This window comes from Rhizophagus irregularis, chromosome 20, assembly GCF_026210795.1.
Source record: "Rhizophagus irregularis chromosome 20, complete sequence".
In the NCBI taxonomy this organism is placed as follows: domain Eukaryota; kingdom Fungi; phylum Glomeromycota; class Glomeromycetes; order Glomerales; family Glomeraceae; genus Rhizophagus; species Rhizophagus irregularis.
Window position 1 is genome coordinate 2,831,734 of NC_089448.1, and position 14,891 is coordinate 2,846,624.

Genomic DNA, 14,891 nt, shown 5'->3' on the forward strand with positions numbered 1-14,891 from the left:
ATGATTAATTATATGCAAAAATAGTTTAAACTTTTCCAAATGACAATACTATAAAGAAATTCTAAATTTTCTAGATTAGAAAAATATGGTTTTCAACTAATCAAATTTTAAAATTTTAATTAACAGTTAATCGAAAAAAACAAATTTGGTTTATAATTCACAAACTTTTTTATCATAATGAGGTCATAATAATATTAATAATATTAAACATAAAACCATTCATTTAACAATAATATATCAAAGCATTTTTTTTTTGCATTCATTTGAAAATTTAAACCTAAATTAACCCACATAAGGTTTAAATTTGGACTTGATTTACATTCTAAATGACGTAATTCTTACCTAATTGATACTAATTGATACAATTTATTTATAGCTATGATTTTGTATATAAAATGAACCATTATTTATTATTATCATTTAAAAAATCTTTTTTAACCTTCAATTTATTGATTGCGTTATTTAAGTTTTGGTTTTTTCTGACTTTAAAAAAAAAAAATATCCGATCGAGATTTAAATTAATTAATTATGTTATTAAATTTTATTAATCATTCATTATCATATCATACACCATTATTCATAGCATATTTCTTACTCTTTTTAATAAACGTATTATTTGATACATGTTTATCAAATTCCGATTCAACATATTATTCTCTTTTATTTGATTATGATAATGATTCAAATTATGATTATTTTTCATCATCATCAACAACATCTAATAATATATCTTTTATAAGAAAATCTTCAAAATCCTTTTTTTTCTTTTATTTTATAAATTCATTTTGTTTTGGTTTACCTTTTATTTTTATTTTATTATTAGAATATAATAATAATGATGATGATATTATTGGTAAAATTTATCCTTATCAATTTGAATCTTTCATTTCTTGGTTTGGTATATTTTTGATTTTTTTGGGTATTTGGTTAAGATGGTATGCTATGAGAATCAATAAATTTTTTACTAGAATTCTTAGAATTGGTGAAGAATTCATAGTTACTGAAGGTATATATTATAATGAGATATTTTGAAATGTTTATTGAAATGTTTTCCTAATTTTTTTAATTATAACATTTTCCTAATTTTATAATTCTTCTTCTTTTTTTATTAAGGTCCATATAGATATATTAGACATCCAGGTTATTTGGGTCAATTGTTAATATGGATTGGTTTTGGTTTATCATCAGGGAATTATTTAGTTGCTTTAATTATTTTTATTGCAATTATTTTAACTTATTTGTATAGAATTAGAAAAGAAGAAGTTGTTTTATTAAGAACTTTTGGTGTTGATTATTTGGAATATTCTACTAGAGTTAGTAAATTAATTCCTTACATTTATTAAAAAAAAACAATCCCACTGGATGAAAAAAATATGGACCCCTTAAAAATAACATTCTTTTGTAGATATAAATATATATATATATATTTTATATATAAGTGAAATATAAACAATCTTTATTAAGTTTTATTAATTTAATGTATATTATTATAATAAGATCATTTCTTATACAATTTATACAATTTTAAATTAAAATTAAATATTTAAGGAAACTTTTTCCCATATAAAATAAATTATTTCTATTCTATTTTCCTATCACATCCAAACTTTAACTACCTCCGACCTAAGATCGATCTTTGCTTTTTTATCAATTTAAAACATTACCACTCATCGGTATATCAACATCCAAACGTTAACTACTTCCGATCTTAGATCGATATTCTATTCTCTAACTATCTTATCAAAACGTTACCACTCATCGATACATCTAACGTTAACTTCTTCCGACTTCAGATCGATGTTCTATTCTCTATCTTTGCTTTCCTATCAAATCACTTATCAATATATCTTTGCTTTCCTATCACACCCAAACCATTAATTTCTTCCGACCTCAAACGTTGACTTCAATGTCTACTTCCGACCCGGATAATTGTAACCATTTTACTTCACCTAAGTGATTATCAAAGGCGGCATCTGTTCGGATAAATTATCCGTAAAAGGAAGAATGATAAACTGCGATGTTTAAAAAGATTAAACATCAATGAATTAAAAAATTTTCTCTTTTTAACACAATAATCAAAACATTGTATCAAAAAATGTGTCTTCTGAATCTTGATTCTTCTCATTTAAAAAGTATTGTGATTTTGAATCATATATCTCTCGTCCTTGAAATAAATCATTAGTTTTATCTCTAAAAGGACTTTTCGGTCGTAAATGTGATGACATTACGTTCAAATTATTTCGCTTATTAGGTGATTCCAAATCAGAATCTATATCGTGCATATCTTCTTCTTCAAATGAATCATAATCTAATAAATCAATGTCATTATCTATATTATCTTTTTGTGAAAACTTTGTAGTGTATTCATTACATGTGTTCATAGTTGTTGTATCTTTGATTCCAAAGAGAAACTGTATATCTTCCTCATCCCAAAAGTTTTCATAATTCTCGGAATCTGAAGATTGTTCCAATTCTTCTTCAACCAAATTTTGATTATCTTCAAACTCATCAAACATTGATTCGACATCATCAACATCCAGCACCTTTTCAATAATGTTCATGTCATCATTATCAAATAATGATTCATTATCTTCAGATTCCAGATTAACAGATAAATCATAATCCGTATCATTGGTTTGATAAGAAACATCAAAATCTGCTTCAGGCACATCATGAGTAACCTTTGTCTTCTGTTTCAAATCAGAAGATTTTCTTGATTTAGCCGCTTCTCGTTCTTCGATGCGGCTGTCTAATACCTCTTCGTCACTTGACGAATGCTAAAAAAAGATCAAAGTAAATTTCATAATAATAATAATAATAAACATCTAAATAAAATTTTGATTTCTCACCTCAACAAATGATGTAGTAGGCACATTTATGTCTTTGGCAATAGTGTATAACCCATTTTCCAGGATGTTCCTTATCCGTTTCGAAGTCAGATTCTGGTCTTTAATATCTTGTTGTAATGGGAACGATAAATTAACCCGATCACGCGTTTCCTGAAAAAAAAAACTCAATTTAATTAATTTAATTATTACTTATATATTATTAGTAATTCAATCGTTAATGTATAATAAAAAAATGGTATACTTGGATGTGTTTATTGGTTTGCGATCGAAACTCATCATTAGGACTATTTCTGATAATACGCGCGATAGAATTCGAAATTGTTGGAATATACTTTGTTATAGATTGTAATTTCTATAGCAAATCCAAACAGAAAGCAGATTACATAACATAAATAAGGGTACACAACGGTTGTACGCTTTGATTATAATGCTTACTTCCTGATAATTTGGTGAAAATATGAGCGGATATCGTTGCGATAATAGGTTTTTCATTAAGCTTCGAAATGCCAAATCAATTGCGGCGATTTCTAAGGAGAGTTCCTGCTTTTCTGTTGTTAACTTCCGTCGTAACAATGCTGCGTGTGTGACGCGAAATATTGTCAAGGAAAATAAATAGATTGAAAACGTATTAAATAATTATTAACAAAAATGGATATCATCATTAATGGTAACCCAATTTAATATAATAGTCAATTGAGTTAGCGTTCCGTGTGGTGGTATCTGGTTTGCCTGATCGTGAGAAATGTATGGCATAGAGCATTGGCTTCCAGCTGCATATAACCAGTATTCTAAATGATCGAGTGCACGATTAATATAAATCTTTTTTAAGTGGTTTGTAAAATATGAGAAAACTAACTTTTACTAAATTGTCGAGATTTTACTATTGGTTCGGGTTCAATATTAGAGAATCCAAATTGCTTCCATATCTATCAATAATTAGCATTTGATTAAATCTAATCCATAATTAAAGATTCAAAATCCATGATTAAAGATTCATATAATAATAATATACCTCTGGTCTACATAGGCGCTTTAGTACTATACTTTCTTTTTTCGTATTAAGAGTATATAATTTGCCGTCTATCCTGTTAACAAAGTGTTTTAAGAGTCAAAGATACTTTTCAAACGCGTAAATAAACGTAAATTTTGGCTTAAAATAATATAATTATAAAAGGATATATTGACATTGGCTTTTCCCTCTGACAAAATAATGTCCATTTTTTGAATGTCCTCTTCACTGAGCTGGTTCATGGTCGGAATTAGTTGTAGGTTATATTCGATACTTTGAACACACGTTATTTTTAACATGCTAAACGTCGGTTGTTGAACGGCTTCGGTTACTGTTTTCAGGCAATTTGGAGTTATACACAAAGTCGAAGTACGTTCAATTGTGTGATTAGGAAAGGTTTGCGTCGCAACACTTCTAACACTTTTTTTGGAGGACATTATTATGGACATTATTAAGGTAAAGTTTCGTGTAGATAATCGGAAATGACCCAATAATGTAAATATATTTATGATTGGTTGTCATGAAATTTGATCACATGATATGATGAAAATCCACTAACCTCTTTTACAAACTTTTATATACTTATATGAAAGTCGGAAGACTTGCGTTTTGCAAATATATCGTTTTTGATTAATCGTTCTTTGTTTCATAAATTCTTCACACTGTTGATATTTTTTTTTTACTTCCCAGTTCTTTTTAATTTATTACCATATAAGCCGAACAATAATTTCTATAACAGTATAACAGTTTTATTTTACTGAATATAAAAATGCGAGGTTTAAGAGGGTTTAGAACGAGAAGATATATACAACTGGAAGACACTGGCTTTTCCGATGCGCAGTTTCGAAGACCAGTTTACCCGAGTACGTTATTATTGTTATTGTTTGATTTGAAATTTTTAATATCTGTCTTTATATTGATTGATTAAATTTTTTTTCATATTTATATAGTTCCATGGAAATCAATTATTTTAGCTACAATTTTATTTGTACTGGGTTCTTTAGGGATTATTTTGGGATCACTTATTATAACTGGTGTTATCGCAAACGAGGTATGAATTTTTTAAATTTAAAATTTAAAAGCATTATCATAGAATATTTTTTATTTATAAATCAAATGTTTAAATAATTTAGGAATGGTTAGATAGAGGAAAACCTTTCTTTTTCCTTGGGTCGTTATTATTTATACCTGGTAATTAAAAAATAAGAAATAATTTGGTTATTTTGTGATTTGATTTTTTTTCTTAACTAAAATATTTCATTTTCTCATTATTGAATAGGTGCTTATCATGTTGGACTTGCTTATTATGCATATAAAGGATATGATGGCTATGATTTCAATCAAATCCCTGACTGGTAAAAATCAAAATAATATATAAACCACTTATTAAGTATATTAAGTATATGTGTATTTTAGAATGTTACATAACAAATTATTATATTATATTATGTACATGAATTCATTAGTTTAAATCATTATATTAAGTCATTAAATTAAATTCATTTTTTCATATAATTTTGGAGGGTTAATTATGTTAATTATATTAATATCTAATTAATTATTTAATGAATCTTCTTGCTTAATTATAAATAATTCATCTCTCCGAAATTCTTGTGCGAAAATTTGACCACTAGTTCCAAGCACTATCGTTACGAATACTATTAACCCTAATCTAATCATTTTGTGGCTTTGTCTATATTCCAATGAACCCCTCATATTCTTTTCTCTCTCTTTATGAACTTCAGATTTTGCTCTCCTGAGTTCTTCCCCATAATGTCTTTGAAAATGTTCCTGAAAATTGAACTCTGTTCGTTGCTTATTATGAAAATTAAATCCTGATTTACTACGTCCAGTTGTACCAGAATACACACCAGAATTATTTCCACGATGTCTCACATGAGGTCGATTATAATAAGAATTTGAAGGTTTATTGTTTAGTTGGTGCCGTATTGATTGATCATATTCTCTTCGACTTTGTTCTTTGCTTAATATTGAATATGCTTCATTTATGCGAATAAATTTTGAAGCAGCCGTTTTATCTCCTATATTTGCATCTGGGTGATATTTTTTTGATAATTTATAAAATTGTGACTTTATTAATTTGGGATCAGCCTCGGGAGGAACTCCTAAAACATCATAATGGTGCCGTGAAATTATAAGTGATTGCGAAAAAAAACGACGTTGAGTATATGAATTAAGCGAGAAACTAAAAGGACTTGAAGAACAATTACAACAACCAAATACTTTTTTCATATTGAGAACAGTTATAAATTTCAAAATGCGGGGAAAAGGTAAAATAACAGATAACTGAGGTTACGTAATTATTACGAGCTGTCATTGGTTGATTAAAAACCACAAAATAATCAAAAAAAATTTGGTCATCAATCATGATTCCTTCACTTTTACGATCACGTCGTTTTCATCAACCATTCCGCTTTCCGCATTCTAAACCTTTGACTTTACGCTTATTCACCTTTACTCTTCTTCTTACACATTTATCACCTCGTCTTTTTTCAACAACTTTAGCGTGTGCAGCTCCTTCGTTAAAGACAGTTATGGAGAGTGCTGCGGCGTCACGTATCGTATATGTTACATGTCCGAATGCTGAGGTTGCTAATAAATTATCACGAGGTATAAGGTTTCCCAATAAGCATGGTTTCAATTCTTTTTACACTTGATAATTAATTAATCTTCACCAAAGGTTTATTACAAGAGAAACTTGTTGCTTGCGTTAATATTATACCACAAGTTACTTCCCTTTATTGTAAGTTTAATTAGTTTACAAATTTCATTTTTTCGTGTTCTCTTAAGTCTTGCTTCAAATGATTTAGGGTGGGAAGGCAAAATTGAAGAGTCTACAGAACAATTGTTAATGATAAAAACTTTGGAAAAGGTAAGTAAGCAAGTTTTAAGAATTCGCTTCAATAATTTTGTAATTAATTGTCTTCTTCTTTAGCATGTTAGTGAACTCACAGATTATGTAAATAAAAATCATGGTTACGAAGTTCCGGAGGTGCTTTCTGTTAAAGTATGAAATCAGCTTTTTTATTCATTTTTTCCACATTGTCATGTAAAGAAATTAACCCTGAGCCTTTGTTTGTGAAATAGATTGATGCGGGTAACGAGTCATATTTAAAATGGATCAAAGATAGTGTTAAACGATGAATTAGATTTATCTTGTAAAATTCTCTTATTTTTGTATAAATTTTTTTATATGTAAAACTATTATAACTAAATGTTATACGGGTGTAAGGATGATCTTCACGTGAACGCAATTAAAGTTAATTTTTGGTATAAATCATTTAAAAATTTTTTCTCCTTTAAAAACGTGTCCTTGATACTTTACCGTACATATTGAACGAACATGAAAAACAATACAAAGATTTACCGTTGCATTCCTCCTTCACCAAATTGGTTCTCGTTTAATATTGCTTCATTATCTCCAGAAACAAAATTGTTTGCATACGCTGCTTCTACTACTATATTTCTTCTAAATTCTGAAACATTACAATATGTCGGACATTTATCAGGACATTCTAGTAAAATAAACGCGCTGGACACAGCTGGCACTTTATGTGCTAGTGGCAGCTCTGACAAAACTGTAAGGTGTTGGGATATGGAGAACCAACAGCAAGTCGCGTCCCTGACTTCTTTCAAGGTATTTTTGAATTATCTTGAGAGCATTAAAATCATTTCATATTTTCGATTGCGATTATTTCTCATTTACATTATATTAGAGCGATATAAATGCTGTTGCATGGACTACAGATAGGCAATTAATTGTATCAGGTACTATTTCGGATAATTATTAATGAATTCATATTTATCGCGCTTAATTGTGTAATCTCATTTTATTAGGCGACAAACCTGGGGATTTAACTATTTGGAATCCTAATAATAATAAGATGAACAAATGTTATTTTATTCAATCGCCTGTCGATTGTATTGTCGCATCACCAACCCATCATAGACTAATGGCAGTCGCGTAAGTTAACATGATGTATATTAAAATTTAATCCTGTTTGATTTGAAATATTTATCATGAAAATTTCACGTTTCACTAAATCTATTTCAGTTTTCGTAATGGTGCAATCCTTGTTATTAACATTGACTCAAATTTGAATGGTCATATTATGCGTCGATTAAATGGTCACGATCTTGAGATTCAAAGTTTATGTTGGGAACCAGGTAACTACTGTTAGACTAACCGTTAGACTACTTTTAGCTCTTTCAGAATTTAATGATTTAGATTAAAATTGATTAATAACCTTTTAATAACCATATAAACTAGGAAATGATATAACTTCTGGATATACACGGTTGGTTTCTGGATCTAGAGATAAAACGGTACGCATTTGGAATGTTGAAGAAGAAAAGCTTGCAAGAACAATCAATATGCCAGGCCCTTCGCCTCATTTGACGGATCAACAAAAGGGAAGGTTATTCATGTCCACTGTATGGATTCCCGGAAAGAATTGGCTGATTTCAGCTTCATATATGTAAATATAAATTGTATCCTTGGGAATAAATTTTTTTGCCACGCTAACTGTTTTTCAAAGATAATTAATTGTTTTTTTTTTCTTTTTACTTACAGGGGAGATATTTATATGTGGGACCTTGATATTTCACCGGCAAAATTCCAAAAATTTAATCTCCATAGTCGTCCTATTTTTACAATGCAATTCTTTTCTTGTGGCAAGAAAATGATTACAACTTCAATGGACCGTCAGGTTTTTTGTTATATTCATATTAATTTAATCTTTTAAGTTACTTATTAACATAAAATTATTTATTAGATAATCATATGGAACATTACCGAAAGAAAACCTATAGTTGCTGCGATTACTAATTCTCAATCTATTAGCGACTTAACCATTTCACCTGTGGATCCATATAAACTGGCAATTGGAGGTGGGGATAGTTCAGTTAAGATATGGAAGTTCGCAAGTCTTCAAAATTCATATGATATTTCATTATATTATAAGGGCCTTAAAACCAAAATATCTAGTGCAAGTATTTTAATTAATAATTATTTGTTATTTTTTACTATTTTTTTTTTTTGTTTTTGTTAATAACTTATCATATCTATTTGCTACTTCTACGTAAAGTTAAAATATCATCCAACTAAGGAAGGATTATTTGCTTATGGGACTGATATTGGTACAATTGGTTTGTTTGATGAATTCCAGAGTGATAAGAACTTTAAAACCTTTACTTCTTATCATAAGAGCAAAGTGTATTCTATTCAATGGTGTATGCCAGAATGGTTAAATTGGTCAAAAGAAGAGTCACCGGGAGCGTTCGTTCTTAGTTGTGGAGGCGATGGACAAATATTACTAAGTGACACCGCTAAAATCAAGGCACCATCTATTTCCGTCAACGATATGATTAAAGAAGTTAATGCAGATTGGATACAAATCTTGAAGGTAAAATTTGAGAAACACTCATAAACTTGCATTTTTACAACTAAAAAGCATGTTTTTTTTAGAATAAATCTGGATATTTACCAAAACGAAGTGAAATTGCCGTACATCCTACCGGCAAATATTTTGCCGTTGGTAATGTTGACGGGCGGGTAGAAGTTTATGAATTACCTTCGTTAAAAGTTATATATCATAATGTTGGACATCGTGCCACAATTAATAAGCTTTCATGGTGCCCTCCAGGTTTGTTGTTATGTATCTTATATTTGTGATAATTTGTCTCTATAATAAATATATTTTGTAATCTTTTTAGATGCTGAAGGAAATTCTTTTCTAATTGCATGTGGATCAGATGATACATTAGTTACAATTCATGATTTAAGCGATCCGGAAAAATTAGCTTCTACGGGTAATTATTTTTTTAACTGTTTGTTAATCGGGATTAATTTAAATTATGTTGATTGATTCACACACGCACACATATATATGTTGCGTTTATTATAGTTTACATTCCAACATCGTCGAGTAAACTAATTCTTCAAATGCACAAAAGAGGGGTAACCGGTATCTCATGGTGTCCAACTAATACTACTAAGCTTCTTTCTTCGTCATTTGATGGAACAGCTATTGTAATTAAATTATATTAATTGTTTTATGAATTTGATGGACACTTATGCTAATTTATTATTTTATTTTCAAGGTTTGGAATTTATTGGATGGTTCTCCAATTTCTCTATTCTGTGGACATCAACCCCAAAGTCGATTATTTTGTACAGAATGGAGTTTGCATGATGAAGATTTAGTTTTTACTGCAGGAGATGATGCAATGTGTATTGCTTGGAGGCCCAGCGAGAATATCTATAAACAAAATAAAGGTATCGTTAAAATTTCCGTGCTAGTTTTGTTTCCTTTAATGGATCCAAATAATAATATTAAATAATAATGATAAAAAAGACGCACTAAATGAAAACAAACCAAAATCGGTCTTGTTGAATGAAAAATCGTCATCTTCGACGCAAAGTATAGTGTCAGCAGAAGCTATGGATGTTCAGTCAACGGTAAAAAAAGATACTGTTGTGCCCACAGAAGTTGGACGCAAACCGGACAATCGGTCATCCAAAAAAACTAAAAAATTAAAAAATCTATTTCCTGTTAGTTCTATTCCCGCTCGGCGTAAGAATCTTCAATATAAGATTTTTGAGCTTGCACATAAATTATATGGAGGAGAATGGGAAAAAGCTATGAATTTATGGGATGGCAAGGAACCTGATAAAGAAAATATCGTTGATTCACAGAAGTCGACGTTCGATCAGCTCTTCTTTGGAGATAAATACATGGCAAGGAAAGTTATGTCAAAAGAAGGTATAATATATTCATATTTATTTATTTCAATTTAATAAACTTCGGTAACGTAATTAATTATTAAATATTTAACGTATTTTGGCAGTTGCAACACATAATGAAACAGGCGCTACTTTCAATTTAGGTGGCTTAGATGCAAATCCTGCAATTTTATTAGATTTATGGTCTAGTAATTTCGCCTCATTGGTTAAACGTACCGAAGACACTGAGGAATTTTCTGAGCAAGATTGGATGATTCTTGCTCTTAGTCCTATTGGTAAGAGCTCTTTTTATAGGACTAAGTATGTTAAATAGAACAAGCAGAATGTTTATTTTTATGTTAATTCGCAGCTGGACGAGATGTATGGCTGTCTATGATGCGTCGGCAGGCTCAAAAGCTCGCAGCAAAAAACGATCATCATGGATCTGTTATGTGTTGGATTGCGTGTGGAGAAATACGTGAAGCAATTAAGATTTACCATAGAGCTGAAATGTTCCGGTAAATCAATAATAAAAAATTTTTTTTAAAACGAACCGTTATAAAAAAACATATGCTAACGTCCCTACTTTTAGTGAAGCTATAGCTCTAGCAAAGCAACGACTTCCCGATGATGATCCTATTTTTTCTGATTTATATAACTCATGGGCGATTCAACTAGAAAAGGAAGAGGCATACGAACAGGCTGCCTTGTGGTAGCTATATTATGAATTTTCATTTGATTGTGCATGACTTTTGTTATATTAAACATGAGTATTTTTTTTTTCTTTATTAAGCTTTAACTAATATTGTCTATTTTGGTTCAGCCACCTCGTGGCAAAAAAAGAAAATTCAGTGCATTACGTTTTGAACACTTTAGCACGTCGAGGAGACCCTTCCTCACTTCGCGCTGCAGCAAGCTTAGCATTAATGCTTAAAGATGATTCTGCTGAAGAACGAATACGTCGTTATCATGAAAGGGAAGAAGAAAAAAAGGCATCAAATATGGAAGGAAATTTTGCTGGAATTCAATCATTAAATTTGCAATCCTCAAGCGCCTCAGACATGAAACATAAATCTTTGGGAAAAAGTGATATTAATGGCATATCAAGTTTAGACGAGTCAACATTTGGTTCAAATTCTACAAATATGATACCTAAGGCTGATGCAGAAATTAAGAAAAAGTATATTGATGAAAAGGATCATGAACCATCCTTTGGATCTGTAAGTGACGAAAAAAGCATGAAGCATGGGTCCTCAGAAACCAAAACTGATATAGAAATTAAGAAAAAAGATATTAATGAGAGAAATCATGAATCATCAATGGAATCTGTAAGTGACAAGAAGGTCAAGAATTTAAATAATAATTTAACAGATGTACCATTTGATGGAAATGACTCTTTAGAGTCATCTCATGACGTAACTGCACCTCAATACATAGAAACAACACAACTTAATAATAATATTACAGACAATCATGAATTTATACTGGATAAAGAAGTTGATTATGTAGAAACGCGTATTACAAATAATAAAAAAGTGATTATCGATCCTGGACAAATTGAAATCAGTTTGAGTTCAGATGAAGAGATTGAAATATAGGCGATTTACTAATATAAAATAATAATAATGTTAAAGAAATTTTATAATTAAATTAATAATTAAAATCGAATGATTTATTAATGAATAAAGTAAAAATGTATCAAAAACTGCGTCACAACATCGGCGTAATCTATCGGTGTAACCTTGTACAGTTGTAGTAGTTTCCGACTGGGGACAGCCGTAAAATAGTTTTAAAAAAAGATCACTGATTTTGATCTTTGAAAAGAAAGTATAAATTTGTGTATCAAGATTATATCTGGCGTGTATTATTTGTATAACGGTTAGTTGTCTCCTCCAATCAAATTTTTTTATCTTTTGCCCGATCTTTCCATCTTTTGAAGGACCATTTCACAAACAATTTAATTTCAGTTTTGTTTTTTCCTCCTTCACTTCTAACTGACCTTTCACTTTTCGTTTACATTTTTTTCTAGTCATCTACTTGTCACTTTTTTTTTGTTCTTAAACTTTTATCACGACGCAAACTTAATTTTTTCTTAACGGTTTATTATTCCTTTTTAATAATACAAAATGGCTGAACCAACACCAAACTTATGGTTAGTAGATTTGTTTTGATGTAAATTCGTCTCGGCTTGTTTTTTGTTAATTTAACCAATTTGCAAATATAGCCCTGTCTATGCCCCAATCTTTGGTGCTTTGGGATGTACTTCCGCTATTGTATTTACCTGTAAGTAATTTTATTTTTTCTGGTTTAGTATATTTATATAGTTAATAAATTTTAAAAAAATATTTACTATTATTAAAACTTTGAGATTAGAATTTTATGGGGGAAATATTTTTTGTATTATTCGTAAAGAGTTCATGTCAGCTTTAGACTATGTTTCACATGAGAAATTATTGTTCACATATTTTTATACGTTAGAGATGCTTTGAAGTTATACATTAATTTAAACATTCTTATTTTTTGAAAAAAAAAAAAGGCTTCGGAGCAGCATATGGCACAGCCAAAGCCGGAACAGGATTATCAGCTATGGGAGTCTTGCGTCCTGATTTAGTTATGAAAGCTATTGTACCAATTGTTATGGCTGGTATTATTGGTATTTACGGATTGGTCGTATCTGTCTTAATTTCTGATGGTCGTAAGTATCTTTTTCTTTTATAATATAATGAATTTAATGTCTACATTTGTTAATATTCCAATATATTTTATACAGTTAAACAGGAAATGGCATTATTTACGTAAGTAATTCAATGTTTGAAAAATTTTTATCAAATGATTTTCTTTTTGTTTTAACGATCAATGCATTGATTTCTAGTGGATTTATTCAGCTTGGTGCTGGGTTAAGTGTCGGTCTTGCTGGTCTTGCAGCTGGATTCGCTATTGGTGTAGTTGGTGATGCTGGTGTACGAGCTACTGCACAACAACCAAGATTATTTGTTGGTATGGTAAGTATACTCGAGTTAAAAAAAAAAACTTTTTTTTCTTAATGGAAATGATAAGTGAATTCTAATTAATTTTTTTACTTTCTAGATTCTTATTCTCATTTTCGCCGAAGTATTGGGTCTTTATGGTTTAATTGTGGGTCTTATCTTAAATACCAAAGCAAGTGGTGGCGACGTTAAATGTTAAATAAAATAAAATTTAAACATTATGATACTTTTATACTAGATTCTTTTTTATACTTTGTATTCTCTTACCTCTAGTTATATCTTGTATTTTTTACTTATTAGTAAATTGATAATTTGATTTATAATAATTATAGTACCGAAAAATGAATTATGTAAAAAAAAATAAATATATTTACAGATAAACATAATTTATTTTAACTAAAGTCTCGATTTTTCAATCTGAAAAATTATAAAGTTTATTTATTATAATAAAGTCGTATAGTTAGTTTCGATTACTAACTAGTCTTTAAACGAATATGATATTTTCGATTTTTATGTTTGATAACGTCTGTATTTTTTAACGCTTTTCTTAATAAAAAAAAAAATCTAATGTAACTAATTTCGGAAGGATATTAATAGTAAAAATTGTCTTTCATGGTAAAGCAAATTCCGGTTGTAATGAAAGAAAAATTACAATATTATTTATTGTCAACGAGCTTCAAATTGGACCACTTTATCAAATACAAGTCAAATTAATAATAATATATAAAATAACAAATCAAAGATTGAAGTAAAGAAGAGAGACTTACTCTTTTTTGTTCTCTGTTTATACATAATTCTATGGCCACATTCTTTACAACGTAAAGGTTCTTTCGGTCTTATTTCATTTTCCGCTCCACAATCTTTTAATATAAATAACATAATATACGATTAAAACTCAATTTAAGAAAAGTATGAGTAGTTGAATGTCAGAAAGTTAAATACCTGCACAATTATATAACATTTTTGCTGCAGCATCGCTTGCTCTTGGTGTCGCTTGATTAACAGGACCTGGAGGTGGAGGTGGACCTCCTTGTGGACCTTGATATGCTTCTCTATTCATTTGTTTACTTTTAACCTCCTAAAAATAAATGAATGTTGACTAATGCGGTTTCACACTCTTGAATTGCCACCAGTATGTATACACAATGAGAGACGAACTAAGTTATACCAGACCCTAAAATTAGAGGGGGTTACAATGTCGTTAATTTCTTAATGCCTTAATGACGTAATGCCGGCACAAAATCACGTGAAATAACAACGACCATATATGTTATATTGACATGGGAATATCAGATCAAACA

At 29.5% G+C, this 14,891-nt stretch overlaps 8 protein-coding genes across 11 annotated transcripts; 5 read left to right on the forward strand and 3 right to left on the reverse strand.

Moving 5' to 3' along the window:
- Positions 1–425: 425 nt before the first annotated feature.
- Positions 426–1,567, forward strand: OCT59_013210 (uncharacterized protein). The gene is made up of 2 exons (XM_025317874.2): positions 426–1,006; positions 1,114–1,567. The coding sequence occupies exons 1-2, from the start codon at positions 529–531 to the stop codon at positions 1,341–1,343; spliced, it is 708 nt and encodes a 235-aa protein (XP_025177370.2). The 5' UTR covers positions 426–528; the 3' UTR covers positions 1,344–1,567.
- On the reverse strand, positions 1,416–4,307 carry OCT59_013211 (uncharacterized protein; the record flags this gene model as incomplete). Its single annotated transcript, XM_066140665.1, has 8 exons — positions 1,416–2,777; positions 2,850–2,999; positions 3,091–3,201; positions 3,285–3,424; positions 3,494–3,637; positions 3,706–3,775; positions 3,862–3,945; positions 4,029–4,307. The coding sequence occupies 8 exons, from the start codon at positions 4,305–4,307 to the stop codon at positions 2,076–2,078; spliced, it is 1,680 nt and encodes a 559-aa protein (XP_066001526.1). The 3' UTR covers positions 1,416–2,075.
- Positions 4,308–4,453: 146 nt separating this feature from the next.
- OCT59_013212 (uncharacterized protein) lies at positions 4,454–5,478 on the forward strand. Its single transcript, XM_025317872.2, has 4 exons — positions 4,454–4,721; positions 4,809–4,909; positions 4,992–5,049; positions 5,138–5,478. Exons 1-4 carry the CDS (start codon positions 4,628–4,630, stop codon positions 5,215–5,217), a joined length of 333 nt encoding a protein of 110 aa, XP_025177368.1. The 5' UTR covers positions 4,454–4,627; the 3' UTR covers positions 5,218–5,478.
- Positions 5,228–6,111, reverse strand: OCT59_013213 (uncharacterized protein; the record flags this gene model as incomplete). Its single annotated transcript, XM_025317871.2, has 1 exon — positions 5,228–6,111. The coding sequence occupies one exon, from the start codon at positions 6,109–6,111 to the stop codon at positions 5,413–5,415; it is 699 nt and encodes a 232-aa protein (XP_025177367.1). The 3' UTR covers positions 5,228–5,412.
- A 131-nt stretch (positions 6,112–6,242) lies between these two features.
- Positions 6,243–7,166, forward strand: OCT59_013214 (uncharacterized protein). Its single transcript, XM_025317870.2, has 5 exons — positions 6,243–6,489; positions 6,560–6,622; positions 6,690–6,751; positions 6,815–6,886; positions 6,967–7,166. The coding sequence occupies exons 1-5, from the start codon at positions 6,246–6,248 to the stop codon at positions 7,021–7,023; spliced, it is 498 nt and encodes a 165-aa protein (XP_025177366.2). The 5' UTR covers positions 6,243–6,245; the 3' UTR covers positions 7,024–7,166.
- A 56-nt stretch (positions 7,167–7,222) lies between these two features.
- OCT59_013215 (uncharacterized protein) lies at positions 7,223–12,305 on the forward strand (the record flags this gene model as incomplete). The annotated part of the gene is made up of 17 exons (XM_066140666.1): positions 7,223–7,516; positions 7,596–7,647; positions 7,717–7,843; positions 7,934–8,046; positions 8,150–8,357; positions 8,453–8,588; positions 8,655–8,867; positions 8,967–9,284; positions 9,347–9,524; positions 9,595–9,690; positions 9,786–9,910; positions 9,982–10,156; positions 10,236–10,643; positions 10,729–10,899; positions 10,974–11,121; positions 11,196–11,315; positions 11,427–12,305. 17 exons carry the CDS (start codon positions 7,223–7,225, stop codon positions 12,199–12,201), a joined length of 3,657 nt encoding a protein of 1,218 aa, XP_066001527.1. The 3' UTR covers positions 12,202–12,305.
- A 93-nt stretch (positions 12,306–12,398) lies between these two features.
- OCT59_013216 lies at positions 12,399–14,081 on the forward strand. 4 transcript variants are annotated; one of them, XM_066140667.1, is made up of 7 exons: positions 12,399–12,481; positions 12,633–12,755; positions 12,828–12,886; positions 13,140–13,298; positions 13,374–13,398; positions 13,476–13,605; positions 13,691–14,081. In XM_066140667.1, the coding sequence occupies exons 2-7, from the start codon at positions 12,730–12,732 to the stop codon at positions 13,787–13,789; spliced, it is 498 nt and encodes a 165-aa protein (XP_066001528.1). In that variant the 5' UTR covers positions 12,399–12,481; positions 12,633–12,729; the 3' UTR covers positions 13,790–14,081. The 4 variants fall into 4 exon arrangements, with proteins under 4 accessions (XP_066001528.1, XP_025177363.1, XP_066001530.1 ...); XM_025317867.2 differs by having other exon boundaries at positions 12,399–12,755; XM_066140669.1 differs by lacking the exon at positions 12,399–12,481 and having other exon boundaries at positions 12,563–12,755; positions 13,476–13,600.
- On the reverse strand, positions 13,980–14,766 carry OCT59_013217 (uncharacterized protein). Its single transcript, XM_025317866.2, has 3 exons — positions 14,533–14,766; positions 14,358–14,450; positions 13,980–14,279 (listed from the first exon to the last, which is right to left on the reverse strand). The coding sequence occupies exons 1-3, from the start codon at positions 14,648–14,650 to the stop codon at positions 14,257–14,259; spliced, it is 234 nt and encodes a 77-aa protein (XP_025177362.1). The 5' UTR covers positions 14,651–14,766; the 3' UTR covers positions 13,980–14,256.
- Between the last annotated feature and the right edge of the window lie 125 nt (positions 14,767–14,891).

Coding starts and splice junctions, on each gene's coding strand:
- OCT59_013210 (XM_025317874.2), top strand. CDS start 529: ATGTTATTAAATTTTATTAATCATTCATTATCATATCATACACCATTA. Junction 1,007..1,113: donor AGAATTCATAGTTACTGAAG/GTATATATTATA, acceptor TTTTTTATTAAG/GTCCATATAGATATATTAGA.
- OCT59_013212 (XM_025317872.2), top strand. CDS start 4,628: ATGCGAGGTTTAAGAGGGTTTAGAACGAGAAGATATATACAACTGGAA. Junction 4,722..4,808: donor TCGAAGACCAGTTTACCCGA/GTACGTTATTAT, acceptor ATATTTATATAG/TTCCATGGAAATCAATTATT. Junction 4,910..4,991: donor CTGGTGTTATCGCAAACGAG/GTATGAATTTTT, acceptor TAAATAATTTAG/GAATGGTTAGATAGAGGAAA.
- OCT59_013214 (XM_025317870.2), top strand. CDS start 6,246: ATGATTCCTTCACTTTTACGATCACGTCGTTTTCATCAACCATTCCGC. Junction 6,752..6,814: donor TGATAAAAACTTTGGAAAAG/GTAAGTAAGCAA, acceptor CTTCTTCTTTAG/CATGTTAGTGAACTCACAGA. Junction 6,887..6,966: donor CGGAGGTGCTTTCTGTTAAA/GTATGAAATCAG, acceptor TTTGTGAAATAG/ATTGATGCGGGTAACGAGTC.
- OCT59_013216 (XM_025317867.2), top strand. CDS start 12,730: ATGGCTGAACCAACACCAAACTTATG. Junction 12,887..13,139: donor TTCCGCTATTGTATTTACCT/GTAAGTAATTTT, acceptor AAAAAAAAAAAG/GCTTCGGAGCAGCATATGGC. Junction 13,399..13,475: donor CAGGAAATGGCATTATTTAC/GTAAGTAATTCA, acceptor ATTGATTTCTAG/TGGATTTATTCAGCTTGGTG.
- OCT59_013217 (XM_025317866.2), bottom strand. CDS start 14,650: ATGAATAGAGAAGCATATCAAGGTCCACAAGGAGGTCCACCTCCACCT. Junction 14,451..14,532: donor AATGTTATATAATTGTGCAG/GTATTTAACTTT, acceptor TTATATTAAAAG/ATTGTGGAGCGGAAAATGAA. Junction 14,280..14,357: donor TAAACAGAGAACAAAAAAGA/GTAAGTCTCTCT, acceptor TATTTGATAAAG/TGGTCCAATTTGAAGCTCGT.